General features: G+C 49.0%; 3 protein-coding genes across 5 annotated transcripts in view; 1 reads left to right on the top strand and 2 right to left on the bottom strand.

Annotated features, from left to right (window-relative positions):
• LOC137538123 (IST1 homolog) overlaps positions 1-4,030 on the bottom strand; it is a 56,785-nt gene extending 52,755 nt beyond the window's left edge. For both annotated transcript variants that reach the window (XM_068260133.1, XM_068260134.1), the window contains exon 1: positions 3,922-4,030. The gene's annotated coding sequence lies outside the window, so the exon portion shown is untranslated. The remainder of the gene's footprint in view (positions 1-3,921) is intronic.
• Positions 4,031-9,687: 5,657 nt separating this feature from the next.
• On the top strand, positions 9,688-20,107 carry LOC137537786 (uncharacterized). Its single transcript, XM_068259750.1, has 3 exons — positions 9,688-9,802; positions 15,455-16,095; positions 17,799-20,107. Exons 1-3 carry the CDS (start codon positions 9,688-9,690, stop codon positions 17,844-17,846), a joined length of 804 nt encoding a protein of 267 aa, XP_068115851.1. The 3' UTR covers positions 17,847-20,107.
• Positions 19,614-22,820, bottom strand: part of LOC137538124 (IST1 homolog) — a 36,747-nt gene continuing 33,540 nt past the window's right edge. For both annotated transcript variants that reach the window (XM_068260135.1, XM_068260136.1), the window contains exon 10: positions 19,614-19,786. In XM_068260135.1, the coding sequence (XP_068116236.1) occupies positions 19,656-19,786 (131 nt within the window). In that variant the 3' untranslated portion in view covers positions 19,614-19,655. The remainder of the gene's footprint in view (positions 19,787-22,820) is intronic.

Raw genomic sequence — 22,820 nt, 5'->3', positions numbered from 1 at the left:
TGGGTGCTGCAGGACCTTGTGCCGGCTCTGACTACTGCAGTCAAATAGACCAGAAGGACTGCCAGGCAATTGGTATTGCTTAAAAGGAAATAAATACAGTATGTCAGCATTTATTTACCTCTCACTTCAGTTGACCTTTTAACCACTTGCCGACCGCACACTCATACCGTGCGGCGGCAAAGTGGTAGCTAGAGGACCAGCGACGCACATCTGCGTCGCCAGGTTCATCCCTAATTAATCAGGAAAGGCCGCTCGCACGAGCAGCCGTTTCCTGTTAGATCACGGAGCGGGTTTCAGTGAATAGCCTGCGAGCCGCTGATCGCGGCTCGCACACTAAATGTAAACTCAGGAGACGTTTGTCTCCTTTGTTTGCATTGAACGGCGCTGCTGGTACAGCAGCGCCGTAAGGCAGATCGGCGATCCCCGGCCAATCAGCGGCCGGGGATCGCCGCCATGTGACAGATGACAGCCTGCCACAGGCTGCACAGGACGGATAGCATCCTGTGCAGCCCCGATCACCAGGGGTGAGAGGGAGGGGAGGGGGGGGGGGGGATTTCGCCACGGAGGGGGCTTTGAGGTGCCCCCCCCCCCCCGCAACACCCAGCCAGGAGGAGCGATCAGACCCCCCCTGCACATCATCCCCATAGGGGGGGAAAAAGGGGGGCGATCTGATCGCTCTGCGTGCAACCTGATCTGTGCTGGGGGCTGCAGAGCCCACCCAGCACAGATCATAAAATAACACGCTGGTCCTTAAGGGGGGGTAAAGGCTGGGTCCTCAAGTGGGGAGATCAATAGCTGCAGTTTTGAAAGTGAAGTATTGTCGCATTTTTATTTTTATCATCTTTTAATATTTAAAGGGTGTTTTTTTTGTTTTGTTTTTACTATTACATTACTTTGTCCAAAGCTCATTTTCAACATTTGATACAATGTCTTTGCTCCAGTTTGACTTGAATACAATGTTTACATGATTTGTAAATCATCACACTGCTTTTGGTAGACAAGGTAATATATGTTCCCCTGAGGGCCTAACTATATTTACTGCAGTCAAGACAGAGGCCAATCAACGCCTTTGTTGTCATTGTACAGGCCAATCAGAGTTGAGTTTGCCTCCTAATGGCCATTCCTGCAGTTTCTCCAAATTTTGGCTCAAACCTACAAAACTGTTCAGTCCAGGTGCGTACACACACACACACTGTACACACACACACTGTACACACACACACTGTACACACACACACTGTACACACACACACTGTACACACACACACTGTACACACACACACACACTGTACACACACACCCACACTGTACACACACACACTGTACACAAACACACACACACACTGTACACACACACACACACACTGTACACACACACACTCACACACTGTACACACACACACTGTACACACACACACACTGTACACACACACACTGTACACACACACACACACACACTGTACACACACACACTGTACACAAACACACACACACACACACTGTACACACACACACACACACACACACTGTACACACACACACTCACACACTGTACACACACACACTGTACACACACACTGTACACACACACACACACACACACTGTACACACACATACGCACTGTACACACACACACTGTACACACACACACTCACACACTGTACACACACACACTGTACACACACACACACACACTGTACACACACAAACACACACATACGCACTGTACACACACGCACTGTACACACACACACATACTGTCCACACACACTGTACACACACACACACACACACTGTACATACACACACACATACTGTACACACACACATGCATACTGTACACACACATACTGTACACACACACATACATACTGTACACACACTGTACACACACAGATACATACTGTATGCACACACATATACTGTACACACACACATACTGTACACACACACACACACATACTGTACACACACACACAAGGGGCCTGATTCACAAAGCAGTGACAACTCAGTTATCACGCCTAAAAGACTCTAGGCGTGATAAGCTTTGCACCGCTGAGTTAGCACCGATTTGTGCTCTTTATCTTGCGCAAAGTCCCACGCGCAAAGTTTTATGCGCGCAATCGTGTAATTCCGCGCGCAGCGCCCATAGGGTTTAATGGGCGCATCGCACACACTGCACCGTGCGCCGCGCGAATGCGCTCACAAAACTTTGCGCGCAGGAATTTCGCGCGAATTTCATTTTATCATGCCTAAACTGAGTTTAGGCGTGATAAGGGGCTTTTCACAGGCTTGCAAACACTTTGTACCGCTTTGTGAATCAGGCCCAATGACTGTCACCCCTGAGGATTGGGGCCCGATCCCTCGGGTGACAGTTTTGGGCTCAGTTTTGAACAGATTTGTTGCCAGCCTACATGAACGCTTTAACATGGTTGATTCTACTCAGCTCTCCCTTTTGATAAAATCACATTTGTTTGTAAATATTTGCAGTTAATCAATCGTACCTGATTTAACAGTTCAGTTTTCAAACAGAGGCAATTATTTAATCATACAGAAGGTGTCATCTTATCCGAAATATGGGTGGTCAGGAGAATATTTCTCAATTAGCCCAAAAATGGGGGAATATTGATCACAAGTGCTCTCCATCCATCCATAGCAAGCTGAGAGCTCTGAATGATATTTCCAGCATGAGAGATGACTGAGAGAGTGCCAGACTGCCAGAGCAGCGTGAGAGACAGCTGAGAGAATGCCAGACTGCCAGAGCAGCGTGAGAGACGGCTGAGAGAGTGCCAGATGGCCAGAGCAGCGTGAGAGACGGCTGAGAGAGTGCCAGACTGCCAGAGCAGCGTGAGAGACGGCTGAGAGAGTGCCAGACTGCCAGAGCAGCGTGAGAGACGGCTGAGAGAGTGCCAGACTGCCAGAGCAGCGTGAGAGACGGCTGAGAGAGTGCCAGACTGCCAGAGCAGCGTGAAAGATGGCCCAAGAGAGAGCCAGACTGCCAGAGCAGTGTGAGAGATGGCTGAAAAAGTGCCAGACAGCCAGAGCAGCGTGAGAGATTGCTGAGAGAGTGCCAGACTGCCAGAGCAGCGTGAGAGACGGCTGAGAGAGTACCAGACTACCAGAGCAGTGTGAGAGACGGCTGAGAGAGTGCCAGACTGCCAGAGCAGCGTGAGAGACGACTGAGAGAGTACCAGACTGGCAGAGCAGCGCGAGAGATGGCTGAGAGAGTGCCAGACTACCAGAGCAGCGTGAGAGACGGCTGAGAAAGTGCCAGACTGCCAGAGCAGCGTGAGAGACGGCCGAGAGAGTGCCAGACTACCAGAGCAGCGTGAGAGACGACTGAGAGAGTGCCAGACTGCCAGAGCAGTGTGAGAGACGGCTGAGAGAGTGCCAGACTGCCAGAGCAGCGTGAGAGACGACTGAGAGAGTACCAGACTGCCAGAGCAGCGCGAGAGACGGCTGAGAGTGCCATACTACCAGAGCAGCGTGAGAGACGACTGAGAGAGTGCCAGACTGCCAGAGCAGCGTGAGAGACGGCTGAGAGAGTGCCAGACTGCCAGAGCAAGCTGAGAGCTCTGCCTGATATTTCCAGCATGAGAGATGACTGAGAAAGTGCCAGACTGCCAGAGCAGCGTGAGAGACGACTAAGAGAGTGCCAGACTGCTAGAGCAGCGTGAGAGACGGCTAAGAGAGTGCCAGACTGCCACAGCAGTGTGAGAGACGGCTGAGAGAGTGTCAGACTGTCAGAGCAGTGTGAGAGACGGCTGAGAGAGTGCCAGACTGCCAGAGCAGCGTGAGAGACGGCTGAGAGAGTGCCAGACTGCCAGAGCAGCGTGAGAGACAGCTGAGAAAGAGCTGAACTGTTAGGGCACCCAGTGTAATAATGCGTTATATGGAAAGTGTGATAAGGAAGGTCTTACCTGAGCAGACTCCAGGCAGGTGTTTGCGGCGGAGGGAAGAGGAAGGAGCTGGATGGAGATCAGGGATGGAGGTGGTCAGACAGGAAATGCCAGGGTTGTTGTGTGTGTGCTAATAGCCAGGCACATGTTCTCTTCAGTGACATCATCACTGGGTGTGATTCATGTGATGTGTGTTCGCTTGTCTCACACCTCATATTACCAGGGTGTGTGCAGACATTCACCTACTGACAGCACCAGTGTGCGGAAACAAAGAGCACCTGTCATTCTCTCTCCTCTCGCATCCACTGCTCCTTCTTTCTTAAAGGGGAACTGAAGAGAGAGGTAAATGGAGGCTGCCATGTTTATTTCCTTTTAATCAATACCAGTTGCCTGGCAGCCCTGCTGGTCTACTTCTCTGCAGTAGTATCTGAATAACACCAGAAACAAGCATGCAGCTAGTCTTGTCTGATCTGACTTTAAAGTCGGAAACACCTGATCTGCTGCATGCTTGTTCAGGGGCTATGGCTAAAAGTATTCGAGGCAGAGGATCAGCAGGGCTGCAAGGCAACTGGTATTGCTTAAAAGGAAATACATATGGCAGCCTCCATTTACCTCTCTCTTCAGTTCCCCTTTAAAACTCCAGAAAAACAGAACATCCTCAAATAAGCCACTTCCTGTTTACTAGCAACCCATAGATTCAAACTAAATCTAAAACAAAAACAGTCATCACAATTACAAGTAAAGTGTATTGAAGCAAAGTGCTGGACAGATTTCCTGGAGGGTGGGTTAATCTAATATTGACAACAAATGCAGGAAGAGCAGCTGGTTAGCTACATTTCTCAGCATCCCTGTGTTACAGTAAAAACCAAGTGTTTACATTAGCAGGTAGGGATGGCTTACAGGAAGTATAAGGTGAGCAACATTTTGTCTATTTTAATGACAAGTTTAAAAATATCACTCAGGAGAAAACGTTATATGCATTTGGGCCCTGGTGCATCCATGGTGCAGGGGCATCTTGTAAAGCGTCTGCCCACATGCTGTCTCTACTCTCTATCTAAGCCACACTGCCCAGCTACACTAACCCTGCTACAGAACACATCCACACTCGCACATAAGATCCCAGTACAGTCATGCAGATAACACTGCCAAAGTTATATTAAACTTCTCAGCATGTGCAGGTTTTGATTCAAGAAGGTAAGCAAGTGTAGCTGTGCAGGGTCCAGAAGGAACTTTGCGCATGCTATGCAAACCGTAGATAATACATGTGCAGTGGCTGAAAGCAGGTTACAGGAGCGTAAGTTGAAAGACAACTCACAGCTTGTGCTTATACAGAGATGAGGGGGAGTTAGACAGGCTACACTCTCTAAATACATACAGGGTGCATTTCTCTGTTTTCCTTCTGCCCTGTACAAGAGTTCAGGTCCACTTTAGCAGACTTGTATATGACACTGTCATAGCGCCCAACTGTCCCTCTTTTAGAGGGACAGTCTCTCTTTGGGAACCAAATCTCCCTCTTTGTCCCTCTTTCAGGACTGATGTACACATCTATGTACATAATTATATTTTTCTCTTGAAAAATGTCTTTATTTGGCTCCAAACTTTATTCTCGCCCTTTACATTGATATATTCGCCCTTTACATTGATATATTTATTTTTAAACTAGCTGATGGCCCGGCGTTGCCCAGGTATGTATTTGGCTGATGTTGGCTTCACTTTTTCTAACCCTAACATAAATGACCTAGTTTGTGAGCTTTGCGGTCTTTGGCATCAATAATTTGCATTGAGTTAAAACAAATCTGATTGGCTGTTTGTGGCTCCACCCCCTTTTCTGAATTTGGACCACAGACACCCAATGGCCAACTGTACCAGGTTTGAGGCTTGTGCCATTAACAGTGCAAGAATGGCAGCGATTAAATATTCCCCTTGAAAATCAATAGGTAAATTTTGATTGGCTTTTGCAGGCTCCACCCACTTTTCTGAATATTAATCACAGTCGCCCACTGGCCAACTGTGCAAAGTTTGAGAACCCTACCATTAACCACTTCAGGACCACAGGCTTTACCCCCCCCCCCCCCTAAAGACCAGGACATTTTTCACAAAAATGGCCACTGCAGCTTTAAGGCCAAGCTGCAGGGCCACACAAGTCAGCACACAAGTGATCCCTTCCCCCTTTTCTCCCAACCAACAGAGCTCTCGGTTGGTGGGGTCTGATCACACCCCAGGCGTTTGGTGTTTTTTTAAATAAATATTTATTAGTTTATTTTGTTAATATTTTTTACAGTTTTTTTTTATTTATTTTACACTTCCCCCTCCCTCCCCCCGCCAGCCAATCAGCGTTATCGGCTGTCATAGGCTCCAGCCTATGACAGCAGATCACTTCCGCAGCAACAGAGGGGACAGCTGTGTCACACGGCTGCCCCCAGTACACCGATGCCTTAGATCGCAGTGCTGTACATGGTAATTACACGGCGGTTTTGCCGTCTAACAGTCTCCCAGCGGCGATCGCCACTGGGAGACTGAAGGCGGAGCTCCGCTCCTCCTACCAAGCAGGAGATGTGTGCGCAGTGTGGGTGCGATATCCTGCCAAAACTAAGCCCACTACCATTCAAGCGGTCCCCATGGGAAACTTTGATGGGACCATCTCAATGTTCACACCCCTTCCTTTGCCTTCCCCTTGGTGCTCTTCACAGCCTTGGGGCCCATCTCACAAGAGTGGCCATCATGATCTTCACATCCATAACAAACATAGCCACAAAAACCTCTGATATGAAGTATAGTCCCCTGTATCAGAGGAATAGAAGGCTATTAGATGGGCCCCCCCCCACAGCTCTGGCCCCACCTGCAATCTCAGGGTCTGCTCCACTCTAGTTATGCCCCTGGTTGCAATACCAGCAGCCACAGCATAAGTGCCAATGAGGAAATCCCATCCTCACTTGGGTTCTTGAGTCTCTGGTCAGGTGGATCGCGCTCCTGAAAAAATATAGTAAAAGTTCCAGGGAACAAAAACAACTTAGCCCCCTCCCTCCCCCCCCTTCCTCCTCCCCTCTGCCTCTAAAATCTCTGGCTAGTTATACCTCCCCCTCCTCCTGCCCAGACTGAGCTCTCATGAGCCCTTGCTACTGCCAAGGCTCTCTGAAAACTGTGGGTGGGGCTTATTTAGTTTATAGGGAATTAGAGTATTAAAACAAAAACAAAAAAGTATTTGGCTTGAGGAATGCCCTATAAACAATAGGAAAGGAAAACAATTATGCAATGAGTAAAACTTCACCTCGGATCCACTTTAATTAAAAAGCTTACCTCCAGAAAGCCTGTATGAGGTCATAAATGTTATTACAGTTCAGACACTAGTAGTGTAATGCGTTTTGCCTACAGGTGCTCCGTGCTCATACGCTGCTTGTTTTAAACACTGTTGTCAAGGATCTGAAGAGGCAGACTGCATTCCATGACACGCATTATCCTACTAGTGTCGGAAAACGTTTTGCGTTTTTGTGTGCTTCCCCTTCCCCTTCAGTTAACCAAGCGCAGTGGAAATTATCTTTTTGCCTTTTTTTTACCTGCTCTGATTTACTTATATTCTATCCACATTACATCCTGGAATAATAAAAATCGGGGAACGTTTTATTGGACAACGCACACGTTTTCCCGCTGGCTTGTATTGTGTTGCAGCTGCCGAAGTCTGCTTTTTAATGCCAAGGTGCCGCCAAGGTGCATTCCTTGTGATGGGAGCGCATGCACGAAATTGCGTATGTGTATGCGTCGTTCATTAGCAATGATGGATGAGATAGAAATATTGTGTGTGTGCATGGAAATCACCTGCAGATTGGAACAGAGCCAGACTTCACAGCCGCTACAGCATTGGTTTGTCTCAGTTCCTAGCTGCACACTAACTTTGAATAGTTACATTTCATCCATGATCTATACCGATGGTTCTCAAACTAAGGCCCACGGGCCGAATGCGGCCCCCTGAGGCTCTTTCACCACCCCCCCCCCCCCCCCACACACACACACAAAATGTATTACTTATAGATGCGGTCAGCTGCATCTTTAAATATTGGCGGCCCGCATATAGAATTGCAGTGCTGGCACCACCCTTCCACATGTAAGCCAGAAAGCAGTCATTCGCTGGCTTCCAATCTAGCTCCACATTTGGTGACACTGCTGTCCAATTGGATGGCAGGTTGTTACCTGGGTATACTTCACTGTCTGGGGCGCAAAGACTCCTTCAGGCACCGCGTGAATGAATGGCTGCTGCTGGGAGTCTCTTCCAGGCATGGTCGGTGTGAGGTTGAAGCATACACTGGCCCGGCCCACTGATGACGCCAAGTGAGACATCTTCCTCAGGCGGTGGAAGTCTGGGGGTGGCTCCAGGCAGGACCAGGAAGTGTACCTGGCCTGCCGCCACCCAGCTTACAGCCGCCCGTCTGGGGAAGCCCACTGTGAGGAGAGCTGGAGGGGGAAGCAGCAAGGAAGGGGGGCAGCTCGGCACAGCTGTGGTGATGGGGGTCAGACGCCCCCTCCCTTACCTAGCTCCCCCGCCCACGCTCCCTCTCCAGCTATTAGCGCAGTTTGAAAGATAATGTGGCGGCAGCGGGCGGGGGATAATCAACTCACTTCTTCCTTGTGCAGCGTTCATAGCGTCCCACAAGTCTCCTCTTTTTCAATGCTGTCCGCAGTGGGCGATATTGAAGAAAGAGGAGACTTGTGGGACATGATGTGACATGTTGCACACCGACGTCTGGAACGCAAGGAAGAGGCTCGAGAAGTGAAGTCACCTCCTGTCAGCTGATCCCGTGCAAGAAGAGGAGCTGCGTGGCCCCGATGTGGAGGGGAGCTGCGCTCAGCAACAGGGGGCATTGGACCACCCAGGGAAGCCTCAATAGGATCCTGAGGCTTCCCTCTCTTCGGGTTACTATCTTATTTTGAACCCGAGCTTTGGCTCTGGATCGCTTTAAACAATATCACTTGCCTGGCAGTCCTCCTGGTCTTTCTGGTATCAGTAGTGCTTGAAGCATACATTGCTTTCTAGAGAAAGGGTACCCAGAGAACTGTTTTGTGTAAGAATTAGGTTGTGTTATCCGTTTCCTTCTGCAGGCTTAGAATAGTCAGAAGGGACCTTTCGCCTTATAATTTTAAAGGTGGTGGCAGTTTACCTGTAAGAGTGCGCATAGTAAAGTGCTTCTGTTTCACACGTTCCCCTTCTGGCCTGTCTGTTTGCCCAATTCCAGCTGCTGCTGCACATCAATTGCATCCTCAACATTGGATGGTCTATGGGCTGAAGCAGATTAATTGGCCCAAGCCTTGTAGAGGCTTCTGGAACAACTGTGATATGTGAGTGTGCAGGAGAGAAAGGCTTATGGATTTGTTTTATGTATTTATTTTTCTGGTTGGACTTGATGGACAAATGTCTCTTTTCAACCAATCGAAATATGCGTCAAGCGGTACTTGAGATAAAGTTACGGCTGATTCACACGGACGTCTGCCCCACATTTACCGCCGGCGTCCGGGACTCATCGTTTTTACCAGCGTTTGGGTGAATGAGGCGTTCCGATCCCGATTTGCCCTATCGTTTGAGGCGACCCTGGATGCTACATGTAGCATCCAGGGACGTGTAACCGCCGCGTCTAGTGTCCCCCTGTGGGGCCAAAAAACGCCGACCACTGAAATACTGCCGAAAACGCCCGAATTGTCACGTCAACGAGACGCCACCGATCGAGACGCCGGGCAGATGTTCGTGTGGACCAGCCCTTAAACACAACGGGGGTAGTTAACCAGTGTGGTCAGTAAAAAATGGGTAGTCAGCAAATTTTGTTACAGAGTCTCTTTGAGAAACACTGTAAGCTGCAGGTGGAGGACCAGGCCAGCAGGAGGAGCAGCAGAGCAGAGTTGGATGCAGAGGACATTGGTAATCTATACATAAAGTGATGAGGCGGCACACAACGGGCTTTGCTCTTTCAAGCATGTATTAAAGCGGAAAACAACACTACATGTTACGATCCATCACTGCTCTTCATCAGGTGTATACACATCACTTTATGTATGGTAGTTGCTCAGGGGGGTGACCTGAGCGAGGTGCAGCAGTTCCAAGGATATCATTCCTGTTGGGTTCCAGGACTGTGGTTTTACTCACTTATATGACAATGGTAATCTAAGCTGCAGGCGGAGGACTTAGCCAGCAGGGAAAGCAGCAGAGCAGAGTTAGATGCAGACAGGGGAGCCTCTAGGCATAGGCAGTACAGGCCATTGCCTGGAGTGCCATTGGTCCTGGGGGCGCCATGTTGCTGGATTAAGCCACGCCCCCTGGATGAAGCACGCCCCTGACTGCATCTGCTGCAGGCAGCTGCCACTGTGTCCCTCTGTGCCTTGTACATCCTTTCCCCCACCCCCCTTTGTGCCTCCTCATGTCTCTTTTGTGCCTACTTCTGTCTCCTTGTGCCTCCTTCAGTCCCTTGTGCCATGTCTGACCCCGTTTGTCCTTCTGTCTCCCTTTGTGCCTCCTTCTGTATCCATTTGACTCCTTCAGTCCCACTGTGCCACCACTGCCTCCTTCTGTCCCCCTGTGCCTCCATATGCCCCCTTGTGCCTTTCTTTTCTCCCCTGTGCTTCCTCTGCCCCCCCCCCCAGTTCCTCCTTCAGTCCCACCCTTCCTCCTTCTGTCCTCATGTCCCTCTGTCTGGTACGTAGTGGCCGCCAAGTGTGTGTGTGTGTTGGGGGGGGGAGGGAGGCGCCACAGGATTTCTCGCCAGGAGTGACAAAATGACTAGAGGCGCCCCTGGATGCAGAGGACTCTGGTAATAGAGACTGCAGGTGGAGGACTCGGCCAGCAGGGGAGCAGCAGAGCAGAGTTGGAAGCAGAGGACTCTGGTAATAGAGACTGCAGGTGGAGGACCCGGCCAGCAGGGGTAGCAGCATAGCAGAGTTGGATGCAGAGGACTCTGGTAATAGAGACTGCAGGTGGAGGACTCGGCAAGCAGGGGTAGCAGCATAGCAGAGTTGGATGCAGAGGACCAGGGCCGGCGCTACCATTAAGGCAAAGGAGGCAGCTGCCCCAGGGCCCCAGAGCTTGTAGGGGCCCCCAGTGGCTACAAGAGGAAAAAAAAAATTTCAAATCGGCCTTATAGTTTTTGAGAAAATCGATTTTAAAGTTTCAAAGGAAAAAAAAAACACATTTTAAAACCTGCCGACTTTAATGGTTAATAGCAAATCCACCTTAAATGCTAGAAACCCTAAATTTGCAGGATATGTTAAGGAGATCATTAGGAATAAGAGGAAAAAATAATTTTTTCAAAAGACCTTATAGTTTTTGAGAAAATTGATTTTAAAGTTTAGAAGGAAAAAAATATACTTTTAAATGCGGTAAATGCCACTTTTAGTAGCAAACCTAACGGTAGTGTAATTTTACATGCATCAAAAGAAAGAGCAATAAATTTCCTGACGGGGTTTCCAGGGGGTCTATACGCAGCCGCAGCGCTTTGGCCAGGGATCGCTATACAGCCGCAATATGGCTGTATGAAGATCCCTGGCATTTTTTCCTATTTTCCCAATTTTTTTTAATGTTTTGTGGGAATTTTTTTTTTTTTAATTATGTGGGGTCCCCCCTCCTGAAACTTGCCCCCCATGCAGGCTGGGATAGCCAGAATGTGGAGCTCTGACCGATTGGGGATTCACACCCTGACTATACCAGCTGCAAAAAAGGTCCCCTAATGCCGATTTTTGTTCCGGGGTATATGTTGGGGGGGGGGGGGGGGGGGGGGGCCCAGGTTTATTTTGCCCTGGGGCCCCATTGTTGCTTAAACCGGCCCTGCAGAGGACCATGGTAATCTAAAGTTCAGGTGGAGGATTGACCAGCAGGGGGAACAAAAGAGCAGAGTTGGATGCAGAGCACAGAGCTCCTGTCCCTCCTGACATTAGAGTTGCTTAGACTTCGCTCTCCAGCTGTTAAGGAACTACAAGTCCCACAATGCATTGCAGGAGTCTGACAGCCACAGTCAAGATATATAAAGGCAAATGCATTGTGAGACTTGTAGTTTCTTAACAGCTGAAGAGCCAAGTTTGCAGATCACTGCAGTAGTGTGAACGTTCCATTACCATACATTCACAATTTGACTAGATTGGTTCGAATCTCGACTCTTCCTATTCAATAAGCCAGTACCTTTTCAGTAAGGAGACCTTGGGCAAGACTCCCTAACACTGCTAATGCCTATAGGACGCTCCCTTGTGGCTGCAGCTCTGGGGCTTTGTTTCCACCAGGAGAAAAGCATGATATAAATGTTCTTGTCTTGTCTAATGTGAACGCAAATCGGTGGAGGCGCCCATAATCTTATTAACAAGCCATTAGCGGAGAAATGAACTCAAAAATAAAATTTAAAATAAAAAGAGGTATCTTACCTCATCAGAAGACTCATATAGGTGGAAAAAGAAGTATTTTTATTAAAATAAGGGGTAAACTGTAGACAACGCGTTTCACGGGACACAGCCCGCTTCATCAGGTCAATAAACAGAAACCGTAATTGCCAGCCTTGCAGTGCGGGGGCGCATATTATTTTAATAAAAATACTCCCTTTTCCACCTATATGAGTCTTCTGATGAGTAAGATACCTCTTTTTATTTGAAATTTTATTTTTGAGTTAATTTCTCCACTAATGGCTTGTTAATAAGATTAAGGGCGCCTCCACCGATTTGCCTCCGTATCCCTCACCTCTTTGAGGTGCCACTATATCACCGGGGAGATTATCCACCAGTATATAGGACCACAGGAGGAGAGCGACCGCCTGGTACCAGCAGGGCCGGCCCTAGACTTTTTGCCGCCTGAGGCAAAATTAGAAAAAAAATCGCTCCCCCCCCCCCCCCGTGGGTGGGGGGGGGGTGGTGCCGCCGAGCTGGAGGGGTAGCGGGCAGAAAGGGGGTATTGGGCCTAGCGGCGGGAGGGGGGTCGGACCCCCCCCTCCCTCGCCTGGGTCCCCCGATCTGCGCTCCTTCTCCAGCGTAAAGTACCAGCCAACCTGCATATGAGAAGAGGCAACGGGCGGGGGAATCACTCACCTTCCGCGTTCCATCGTGCGCTCCACCGACGTCACTTCCTGCAAGGCCGTCCACTTACAATACAGTGGGCGGCGTTGCCGGAAGTGACGTCAGTGGAGCACGCGATGGAACGCGGAAGGTGAGTGATTCCCCCGCCCGTTGCCTCTTCTCATATGCACGCTGGCTGGTACTTTACGCTGGAGGAGGAGCGCAGATCGGGGGACCCAGGCGAGGGAGGGGGGGGTCCGACCCCCCTCCCCGCCGCTAGGCCCAATACCCCCTTTCTGCCCGCTACCCCTCCAGCTCGGCGGGCGGCCCCAGCGTCCATGGACGGGCGGGTGCCGCCCCCCAGATCTGCCGCCTGAGGCAAATGTTTCACCCCGCCTCATGAGCGGGCCGGCCCTGGGTACCAGAGTGTTCCAGTACACCGAGCGGAAACGGGTATTTTCCGCATGTGATTGTCATTGGTTGCATCAGGGCAACCCACCTTTGTGAGTATTTATTACCCACACTATTACCTAACCCACTAGTCTAACGATACTACACCATAAGGGCTCCCGGTCTCATCCTTTCCCTAGGCCTAAGACGTTCCCCTCCATAGTGTGACGACCGTCAAGGACCTTCCCAGAAACTTGTCTAATGTGAGGAAGGGATCACACTTGTCTTTCATTTTTCTATGAGCGTTTTCTTCTGCAAACTATGTGCGTGTGTATGCAGAAAAACACGTGCATTTTATCAGAGCAGCTAATGTAATTGATAAAGCAAACTGACACAATGTGCAGAATTATGCTGCAGGATGTCAGGGTTTTTTTCTGCATGCGAAAAACGCATTGAAATGTTAACAAGCCCATTGATTAACATGAGTTCTCAGTTTAAATCAGTTTTCTGTGCAGAAAATGTGCGCAAAAATAGACAAGTGTGACCCCCTGCGTGAAAGTAGCCTTAAGGTCCGTACACACACCGGACTGCAGGAAACGACGGATCCGTCGTCACCTCCCGCTGGGCGGGCGTTCCAGCGACAGTCCGGCGTGTGTACAGTCTGTCTGCAGACTGATACGGCTGTTTCTGAGCGATCCGCCCGGCTGATCCGTCACATGATGGCTGGTGTGGGAGGGGCACTTTGGCATGTCATCCTCTGGAGCTGGAGCTTTTTTGTTTCAGCCCTGAGTGACAGGATGCGTCTGCAGCCAGCCAGAGCTGGTTCCAGCAAAAATGGGGCACTAGGCAACAATTGCATGGTGGCCACCTGACCTCCATGTAGCCCCTTTGTTCACCCCCCCCCCCAATAGTGTTAGGTTGTAGCCCCTTTGTTCCTTCCCCACCCCCCAATAGAGTTAGGTTGTAGCCCCTTTGTTCCTTCCCCACCCCCCAATAGTGTTAGGTTGTAGCCTCTTTGTTCCTTCCCCACCCCCCAATAGTGTTAGGTTGTAGCCCTTGTTCCTTCCCCCCCCCCCCCCAATAGTGTCAGGTTGTAGCCCCTTTGTTCCTTCCCCACCCCCCAATAGTGTTAGGTTGTAGCCCTTGTTCCTTCCCCATCCTCCAATAGTGTTAGGTTGTAGCCCTTGTTCCTTCCCCAATAGTGTTAGGTTGTAGCCCTTGTTCCTTCCCCAATAGTGTTAGGTTGTAGCCCTTGTTCCTTCCCCACCCCCCAATAGTGTCAGGTTGTAGCCCTTGTTCCTTCCCCACCCCCCAATAGTGTTAGGTTGTCCACAGAGTTGGCTGATGCCCCCCCAGGTCCCCCCCACATTGATTGTGCTCCCCTGTGGCCCCTGCAGAGTATTTGCAGGAAGAAAACTCACCTGTCCGGCCGGCGCGCTTCCTAAGTCTGTGTCCGCTATTGTCTCACACTCGCTAATGTTTATGCCACAAAACTTGCTGGGAGGGCACAAAATCACTAGGAAGATGCCGCCTACTCGTTGCTCCAAAAAATGATGAACAAAACTGGCATCTCCTCTATAAATATTATTTTACTGAAGACAAGGAACAAGAAGCCAATGTTTCGGGACCACACAGGATCCTTTATCAAGGCAAAATTGCTGTAAGGCAAAAGTGTCACCCAAAATCCAGCTTATTCTTCAATGAGCTGCACATTAGGTTAGTTTTCTCCTACATTTTCTCTTGGTGACTTCATATTGTTAGGCGATTACAAGCTGCATTCACAACTATGTACAGCAGGAATAAATGGGTGTACAGTAGGACCTCGTTATAGTAAACTCTGATATAGTAAACCTTTGGATATAGTAATCTCAGTCCCCAGGTCCCGACCATGCGCCTGTATGAATAGACAATGTATGATGAATCCTGATATAGCAAACTTCTGGTATAGTAAACTACTCGACCAGCTCCCTTGGAGTTTACTATAAAGGGATTCTACTGTACAAGTTTCACATCATTGTCATGGTGATTTATGATCTATCTGTAGTAAGTAAACTGTTATCATTGATAACTTCCAAATGGTATATATTAAAATGTTTCTTCTTTCCACATTTACAGCACATCAGTGGCAACCAGCAAAGGCTGCTTCAATGACCTCAAGTCAGCAGCCCACAAGCCCCGCCTCCACCTCCCAGAACCAGCAGCCCTCAGGACCCATCTCCCGAAGGCAGCAGCCTGCAAGCCCCACCTGTAAGAGCCAGCAACACCCAGGGTCTGCCTTCACCTCACGGAGACAGCGCCCACCAGGACCCGCCTCACAAAGGCAGCAGCCCGCAATTCCCACCTCCACCTCTCAGAGCCAGCGATCCACAGGGCCTGCCTCCACCTCCCAGAGCCATCAGCCCCAAGGATCCGCCTCTACATCCCAAAGGCAGCAGCTCCCAGGACCCGCCTCCACCTCCCAGAGACAGCGGCCTCCAGGACCCGCCTCCACCTCCCAGAGACAGCGACCTCCAGGACCCGCCTCCACCTCCCAGAGACAGCGGCCTCCAGGACCCGCCTCCACCTCCCAGAGACAGCGACCTCCAGGACCCGCCTCCACCTCCCAGAGACAGCGACCTCCAGGACCCGCCTCCACCTCCCAGAGACAGCGGCCTCCAGGACCCGCCTCCACCTCCCAGAGACAGCAACCTCCAGGACCCGCCTCCACCTCCCAGCAGCCAGTCCGGGCAGCCTCCACCACTATGGCATTTCGTAGCCCATGCCCAGTCAAACAGAAAAGACACTGCACTAGAGAGGAAGGTACAGTAACAAAATCGCTGTTTATGATCTTCTGTATTGCTGACTTATTTTATTTTGCTAAAGGTTCATGATAGTGCCATGGTGCCACGTGGGGGCATAACTACAAACCATGGAGCCCCCTGTGAAAATGTCATGGGGCCCCAGTGTAACCCAACCCCGGACCCCCACTTTCATCCTCTTTAAACAAGTATGGCCAATCCCCCTTCCTCCACAACACATGCAGACACTGTCCCCCTCCTCCCAATAATACATAAGTGTTGCCACTTTATCCCTCCCCCCCCCCCCCCCCACACACACAGCTTGTATAAACACCCCCCCTTAATGTGGGCAGTATAGCACATATCCCCCCATTTTCCGCACTGGTGGTGGATCTGATTACCCCCCCCCCCTCCCCCTTGCAAAAGGCAATTATTCCCTGGTGGTCTAGTGGCTTCCCCCATTCCTATAGAACTTTCCTGGTTGTCTATTGGTCTCCCCTCCCCCTTACAGTAGGCCTTGGTAGACTAGGGGTCCCGCTATCCCCATATCACTTCCATGGCAGTCTAGTGGTCCCCCCATCCTCCTAAAGCTTCTTTGGTGGTCTACTGGTCTTTCCGCCTTCTTTCAGTAGGCCCCTGGTGGTCTAGTGGACCCCCACCATCCCAATCAGCATATTGCCTCCCTGGAGGTCTAATTATTCCCCAATTTCCTTATAGCTTTACTGATGGTTTAGTGGCTCCCCCATCCAAAAATAATCACTTCCCTGGTGGTCTAGTGGTCCCCCTTCCCATATTGCTTCTTGGGTGCTCTAGTGCAGGAACATGCACGGGGGGGGGAGATACCCTAGGCCCTTCCAGAGGTGTTTCAAAACACCTCGAGGGCAGATCTGTCTAGAAAGGCGCTGTGAAGTCTACTGGCTCCCCCATCCACATATCGGTTTCCTGGGGGTCTAGTCGTCCCTGTCCCATATTGCTTCTCGGGTGCTTTTGTGCCCCCCCCCCCCCCTTCCCTAAATAGCTTTCAGGTGGTCTCCACCTATATCTTCCTTGGTGATCTAGTAGTTTCACCCATACTCATATAGGTGTCCTGGTGGTCTAATGGTCCTCCTTTCATCCCCCCCCCCCCATGCAGAGTAATGGCAGCAAAAGCAACCAAATTATCACTAGAACCGCTGTTCATATCAGGAAGTACACAGCGAGCTGCGGTTATGGAGGACAGATCGGCATGGGATCTGGTGGGAGTCTTCTTGCTTTTGATGCTGCTACTCTGCATAGGAGGAGTGCTAGAGGGGGGTCCTAGGAGAGGGAGGGAGAAGTCTGGGCCCCCTGTGCCCTCAGGTCCAGTCGTGGTGGCGGTAGTTACGCCACTGGTGTCATGCAAGATTTTTTCTTTATGTGCAGTATATTAACACAGAAGATTGGTTTAGTTGTCATAAACTACCCATGTCCCTTTTATAGATCCTCACTGACAGACGCACAACAACCACTTACCGGTATCTGTGCTTGGCCCTTTTAATGATTACAGCCGTATTCTAAGTGTAGTAATTAGCCAGTTTTAATTACTCACATCCCAGTATCAACATGTAAGAAGTATAGTTACCCCTACGCCTGCATCCCCCAAACTCGAAATAGGCAGTGTCTCTATGTAATGATGAGTCATACGCTGTACTGTAAGTCAGTGTATTTTGAATATTTCACTATACAAGAATATTTTTCCCCCCAAAGCACAAGAGATCAAAGCTCAACGTTTGCTGGCTGAGATGGAGAGGCTGAAGAGGAGCTTTCGGAGGCTGAGGAGGAAGATGGAGCGGCAACGGCAGTTGCAACGTTGGCAGAATTTACAGGCACGCGGCACGCCCCTGATTCCAGAGCCTGGATAACCACCAGCCCACCATTGACCTGGACACCACCACTCCGTTTTCAGAGTTATGGTTTTATATGAACCTAAACATTTGTTAAGGTTAAATGTTTGTGTTTTCAACTATGCCAGAAGGTGTTGATGTTAACATAATGGTTATAGACTCCAACTTTTGACAAACACATAGGCAGGGACAACAAGGAGAACATATATGAAGAACAGGAGAACATATATGAAAAACAGCTCTAGTGGTGACCTACTCCCCTAGAATACTGATTGAAGGATTACAGTGTTTTTATGTTTTTCTTATTTCATGAAGGTCTCATTTAAGGGAATGTTTACAGTAGGTGCAAAGACATACCGGTACTTGTCTAATGTATAAGTTGAGAGTTTTTCGTTCAACTCCAAAAATGAAAGGTTTAAGCACAACTTTCATTACTGGTCTGTCATCATATGACGCAAATGCCACCGCAATTTTCAAAAATGAAGCAATGACAAATGATGCACCCACTTGTCAAGACTTGCCGAGGTACCAAATGTCCCAATGACTTTGACCGAGAGTCATGACATTGGTCAGATCAATGTCTTGAGTCTGCGATGGGTGGATGGAAATTTTTGATCAACCCACGTAACGTTCATTCATTTTGATGAAAGTCTGGTACTGAATTTGACATTCTCAGGAATTACTCTTGGTACAACGTCCCAAACACAGGTGAGCAATATAGGGGGCAAGCCCTGCCACCGTTTGGGACCACCAACCACACGCTATACTTTGGGATAGAATGGGCAGCCCTCCTAGTGCCCTCACCATCAGAGAAACCAACCACCACTATTACCCAAATTAAATGCAAAAACACACATGGAAAGGCAACACCAACTCACCAGGCAACCCCTGCAATTAATATGGTCTGCAGAGAACAGTCAGTCAGCCAATTAAGAACACAGTGTGTGTCCAGACCATGCAGTATGCATGATCTGACTCAAATTCACTTTCTCCCCTATTCTAGAAGAGGCCTTCAGTTTCAAATAGTAATATTGTTGCAGGAACTAGTCTCCAGACCCCCTTGGGGAGATAGCGAAATTTGTTTAGCCCGTGCATACATCGTCACTGCAGATCTGCACACTTTGGGCCTGATTCACAAAGCGGTGCAAAGTGTTTGCACGCCTGTGAAAAGCCCTTTATCACGCCTAAACTTAGTTTAAGCGTAATAAAATGAAACTTGTGCGAAATTCCCGTTAATCGCACGGTGCAGTGCGCGCGATGCGCCCATTAAACCCTATGGGCACTGCGCGCAGAATTGCGCGATTGCGCGCGCAAAAGTTTGCGCGCGGGATTTTGCGCGCGATAAAGAGCACAAAGCGGTGCTAATTCAGTAGTGCAAAGGTTATCACGCCTAAAGTCTTTTAGGCGTGATAACTGAGTTATCACCGCTTTGTGAATCAGGCCCTTTGTCTTTTAATTGGCTAACTAGCTGTGCTCTGCAGACCAGATTAATTGCAGGTTCTACCTAGTGAGTTAGCATTGACTTTTGAGTGTGACCTAGCCTTCCAGTACACCCCAAGAGTGTGACGTAGCCTTCAAATACACCAACAAAAGTGTGACCAAGCTTTGGACATAACATGGCCCAGATAAACATTCACAGATATAGCTTCAGACATCAGTTATTTGCATCAGACAGGCATACAATCTTTTGTCCTTTATTTAATAAAGTATAACATAATAATCATAGCTGCTGTCCTTTCTCTGAGCTGCTGTCCTCGCTCTTTGCGGTGGCCGATGTGACATCGGGTAGGTTTTTGTCACTGCTCTGTGGTTCTTGGTTGTCATTCAAAACTTCCTGTATAAAACCGATTCCTAAACAACGGAAATAAACGCCATTAACAATTACACGGTGGGGTCCTTTTACAAAGGCGGGGAGCGCGGGCTGCTAATGATGATGTTACATTGTACCGCCTTACATCTTTCACAGTGGAAGGCCGGCACCATATCACTAGCACTGCTATTCCAGGCCAAGTTCAGGGAGTTGTTGTACTTGATTGGTTTCTATCTCTCTTGGGACTGCTACAGTTACAGTTTATGGGCATTTTGTGCTTTTGCAGGCTCTCCCCTGATTCGTCTGTTTTGTTTTATTAAGTGTTTTCTATCTCTAATAAATATAAAAATGTTTTCTAGAAACTTGTAGACATGAATTTACTGAAAATTTATTAGAGAGTTGATGGTGATGATCTGTACCGCAGAACTCAATCTTAACCAGATTTCAGTAGATAATTACCGTATTTTGTTTGCGGACTATAAGACGCTCCTGACCATAAGATGCATTTAGGTTTAGAGGACAAAAACCAGGGGGGAAAATATATACTAAACCTGGTGCATCCATGGTGAAGGGGCATATTGGGGGATTATGCCCCTTTGTACCACATGCCTCCTTGTACCTCTTGAGTCTTCCTGTGTCTTCCTCTGTCCCCCTTGTGTCCTATGTCCCCCATTTGTCCACCTCTGTCCTCCTTGGGCATTTTTGGGCACTCCAGCCAAAAAATGGGTGTGGTGTGTGTGGTCATGGTTGGAGTTAAATTTTCACAAACTTAAAGTGTACCAGAGCTCCCGAAAACAAAAATATTTATACATACCTGGGGCTTCCTCCAGCCCCATCAGCTTGGATCGCTCCCACGCCGCCGTCCTCCGATGTCTGCAGCGCTGGTACCAGGTCCCTGCACTTACGTCAGTCGGCTCCAAGAGAAGTGTGCTCTTTGCGTATCTCTCCAGCAGCTGCTGGAGAAATATGTAGAGGGAGCACCTCTCTTACGTCAGACTGGCTCCAACTGACGGAAGTGCAAGGACCCGGTACAGGCGCTGCAGAAGACTGAGGACGGCGGCGTGGGAGTGATCCAGGCTGATGGGGCTGGAGGAAGCCCCAGGTATGTATAAATCTTTTTGTTTTCGGGAGCTCTGAGTCCCTTTAACGGCGGTCTAAGTAGGCCTGCCCATCAAAATGTTGGATGAAGCCTCTCACTCCATTAATACAAAACAAAAATGCAGCATATCCCATAATAAGATTCACCTGTCTTCTGTGCTGGCTAGTCTGGCTTTCTGCTGAGTGAGCTGGCCTGCTGCCAGTCTGCCCATAGCATTCCCTGACCTTCTAGTGGACCTCCTACCATGCTCCTACGGGCATCCCATTGAGGCGCCACAACTCCCAGCATGCCCCCACAGAATTATATTAAAGATTATGTGCGCTCAACAGATCTCTTTCAGGGTGCTAGATGCCCCACACAGGGTCCCAGTATTCCAGAGTTAGGACCTATACCCCATAAACAAGAATCCCAGGTATTTCAGCATCCCCTACACCAAAATCCTAGTTCTCACAAACAGACAGAACACCAGCATCACAAATAATTCAAGTCCTTGTGCATAAGTCCTAATAACAGAGCTTGTATCCGGCCAGATCAGAAAGGAATCTTCAGTAACAGCATTCCCAAAAGGAAAAAACCAATATGCTCACCAGATTTCAGTGCCAATTACAACAGTTGGCATACAGTGCATGTGGCCCAGCCAGTATACCTTCTCCAGCCTCCTGTAATCTTCAGTGGTGTCCCATGCGTACATGTAAAAAGATAAGCTTGTATAGTGCAGTATGCTAGTTATCTTTGAATAACACCCAGTGTTCACCGCACTCACTATCACCGCTTGTGACCCACCGCCTTATGCTCCTCCGCATGCACTTTATGCACACCAGCCTCTTACCAGCAAATGTGGCTGACCCCACAGGACCAGCAATCACGCTTTCTTAGGCCAGTGTTCTCCAGACACTTCTCCTCCACTCTGCCAGCACCTTAAACTCAAACAGAACGCTTCTATGGTGCAACACCGTTTATTTCAATAAAACACGCTTTAAAATCACACTTACAGGATCCAAAGTAAAAATGCGCATATCACATAAAACCGACTCGAGTTCCAACGTCTCCTTCCGTGATGAGGCTCCGCCCTACTAGTTTCGTCAGGTATGACTCATCAGGGCCCCCCTGATGAGTCATACCTGACGAAACTAGTAGGGCGGAGCCTCATCACGGAAGGAGACGTTGGAACTCGAGTCGGTTTTATGTGATATGCGCATTTTTACTTTGGATCCTGTAAGTGTGATTTTAAAGCGTGTTTTATTGAAATAAACGGTGTTGCACCATAGAAGCGTTCTGTTTGAGTTTAAGGTGCCGGCAGAGTGGAGGAGAAGTGTCTGGAGAACACTGGCCTAAGAAAGCGTGATTGCTGGTCCTGTGTGGTCAGCCACATTTGCTGGTAAGAGGCTGGTGTGCATAAAGTGCATGCGGAGGAGCATAAGGCGGTGGGTCACAAGCGGTGATAGTGAGTGCGGTGAACACTGGGTGTTATTCAAAGATAACTAGCATACTGCACTATACAAGCTTATCTTTTTACATGTACGCATGGGACACCACTGAAGATTACAGGAGGCTGGAGAAGGTATACTGGCTGGGCCACATGCACTGTATGCCAACTGTTGTAATTGGCACTGAAATCTGGTGAGCATATTGTTTTTTTCCTTTTGGGAATGCTGTTACTGAAGATTCCTTTCTGATCTGGCCGGATACAAGCTCTGTTATTAGGACTTATGCACAAGGACTTGAATTATTTGTGATGCTGGTGTTCTGTCTGTTTGTGAGAACTAGGATTTTGGTGTAGGGGATGCTGAAATACCTGGGATTCTTGTTTATGGGGTATAGGTCCTAACTCTGGAATACTGGGACCCTGTATGGGGCATCTAGCACCCTGAAAGAGATCTGTTGAGCGCACATAATCTTTAATATAATTTTGTCTAAAAGAGGGTATACACCCCTCAATTCATTGTAGCGCCCCAGAAATACATAAGGTGTAGAGG

This window comes from Hyperolius riggenbachi, chromosome 11 (assembly GCF_040937935.1).
Source record: "Hyperolius riggenbachi isolate aHypRig1 chromosome 11, aHypRig1.pri, whole genome shotgun sequence".
Classification (NCBI taxonomy): domain Eukaryota; kingdom Metazoa; phylum Chordata; class Amphibia; order Anura; family Hyperoliidae; genus Hyperolius; species Hyperolius riggenbachi.
The sequence above is the reverse complement of the archived record's forward strand: the minus strand, read 5'-3'. Positions and strand labels throughout refer to the sequence as shown.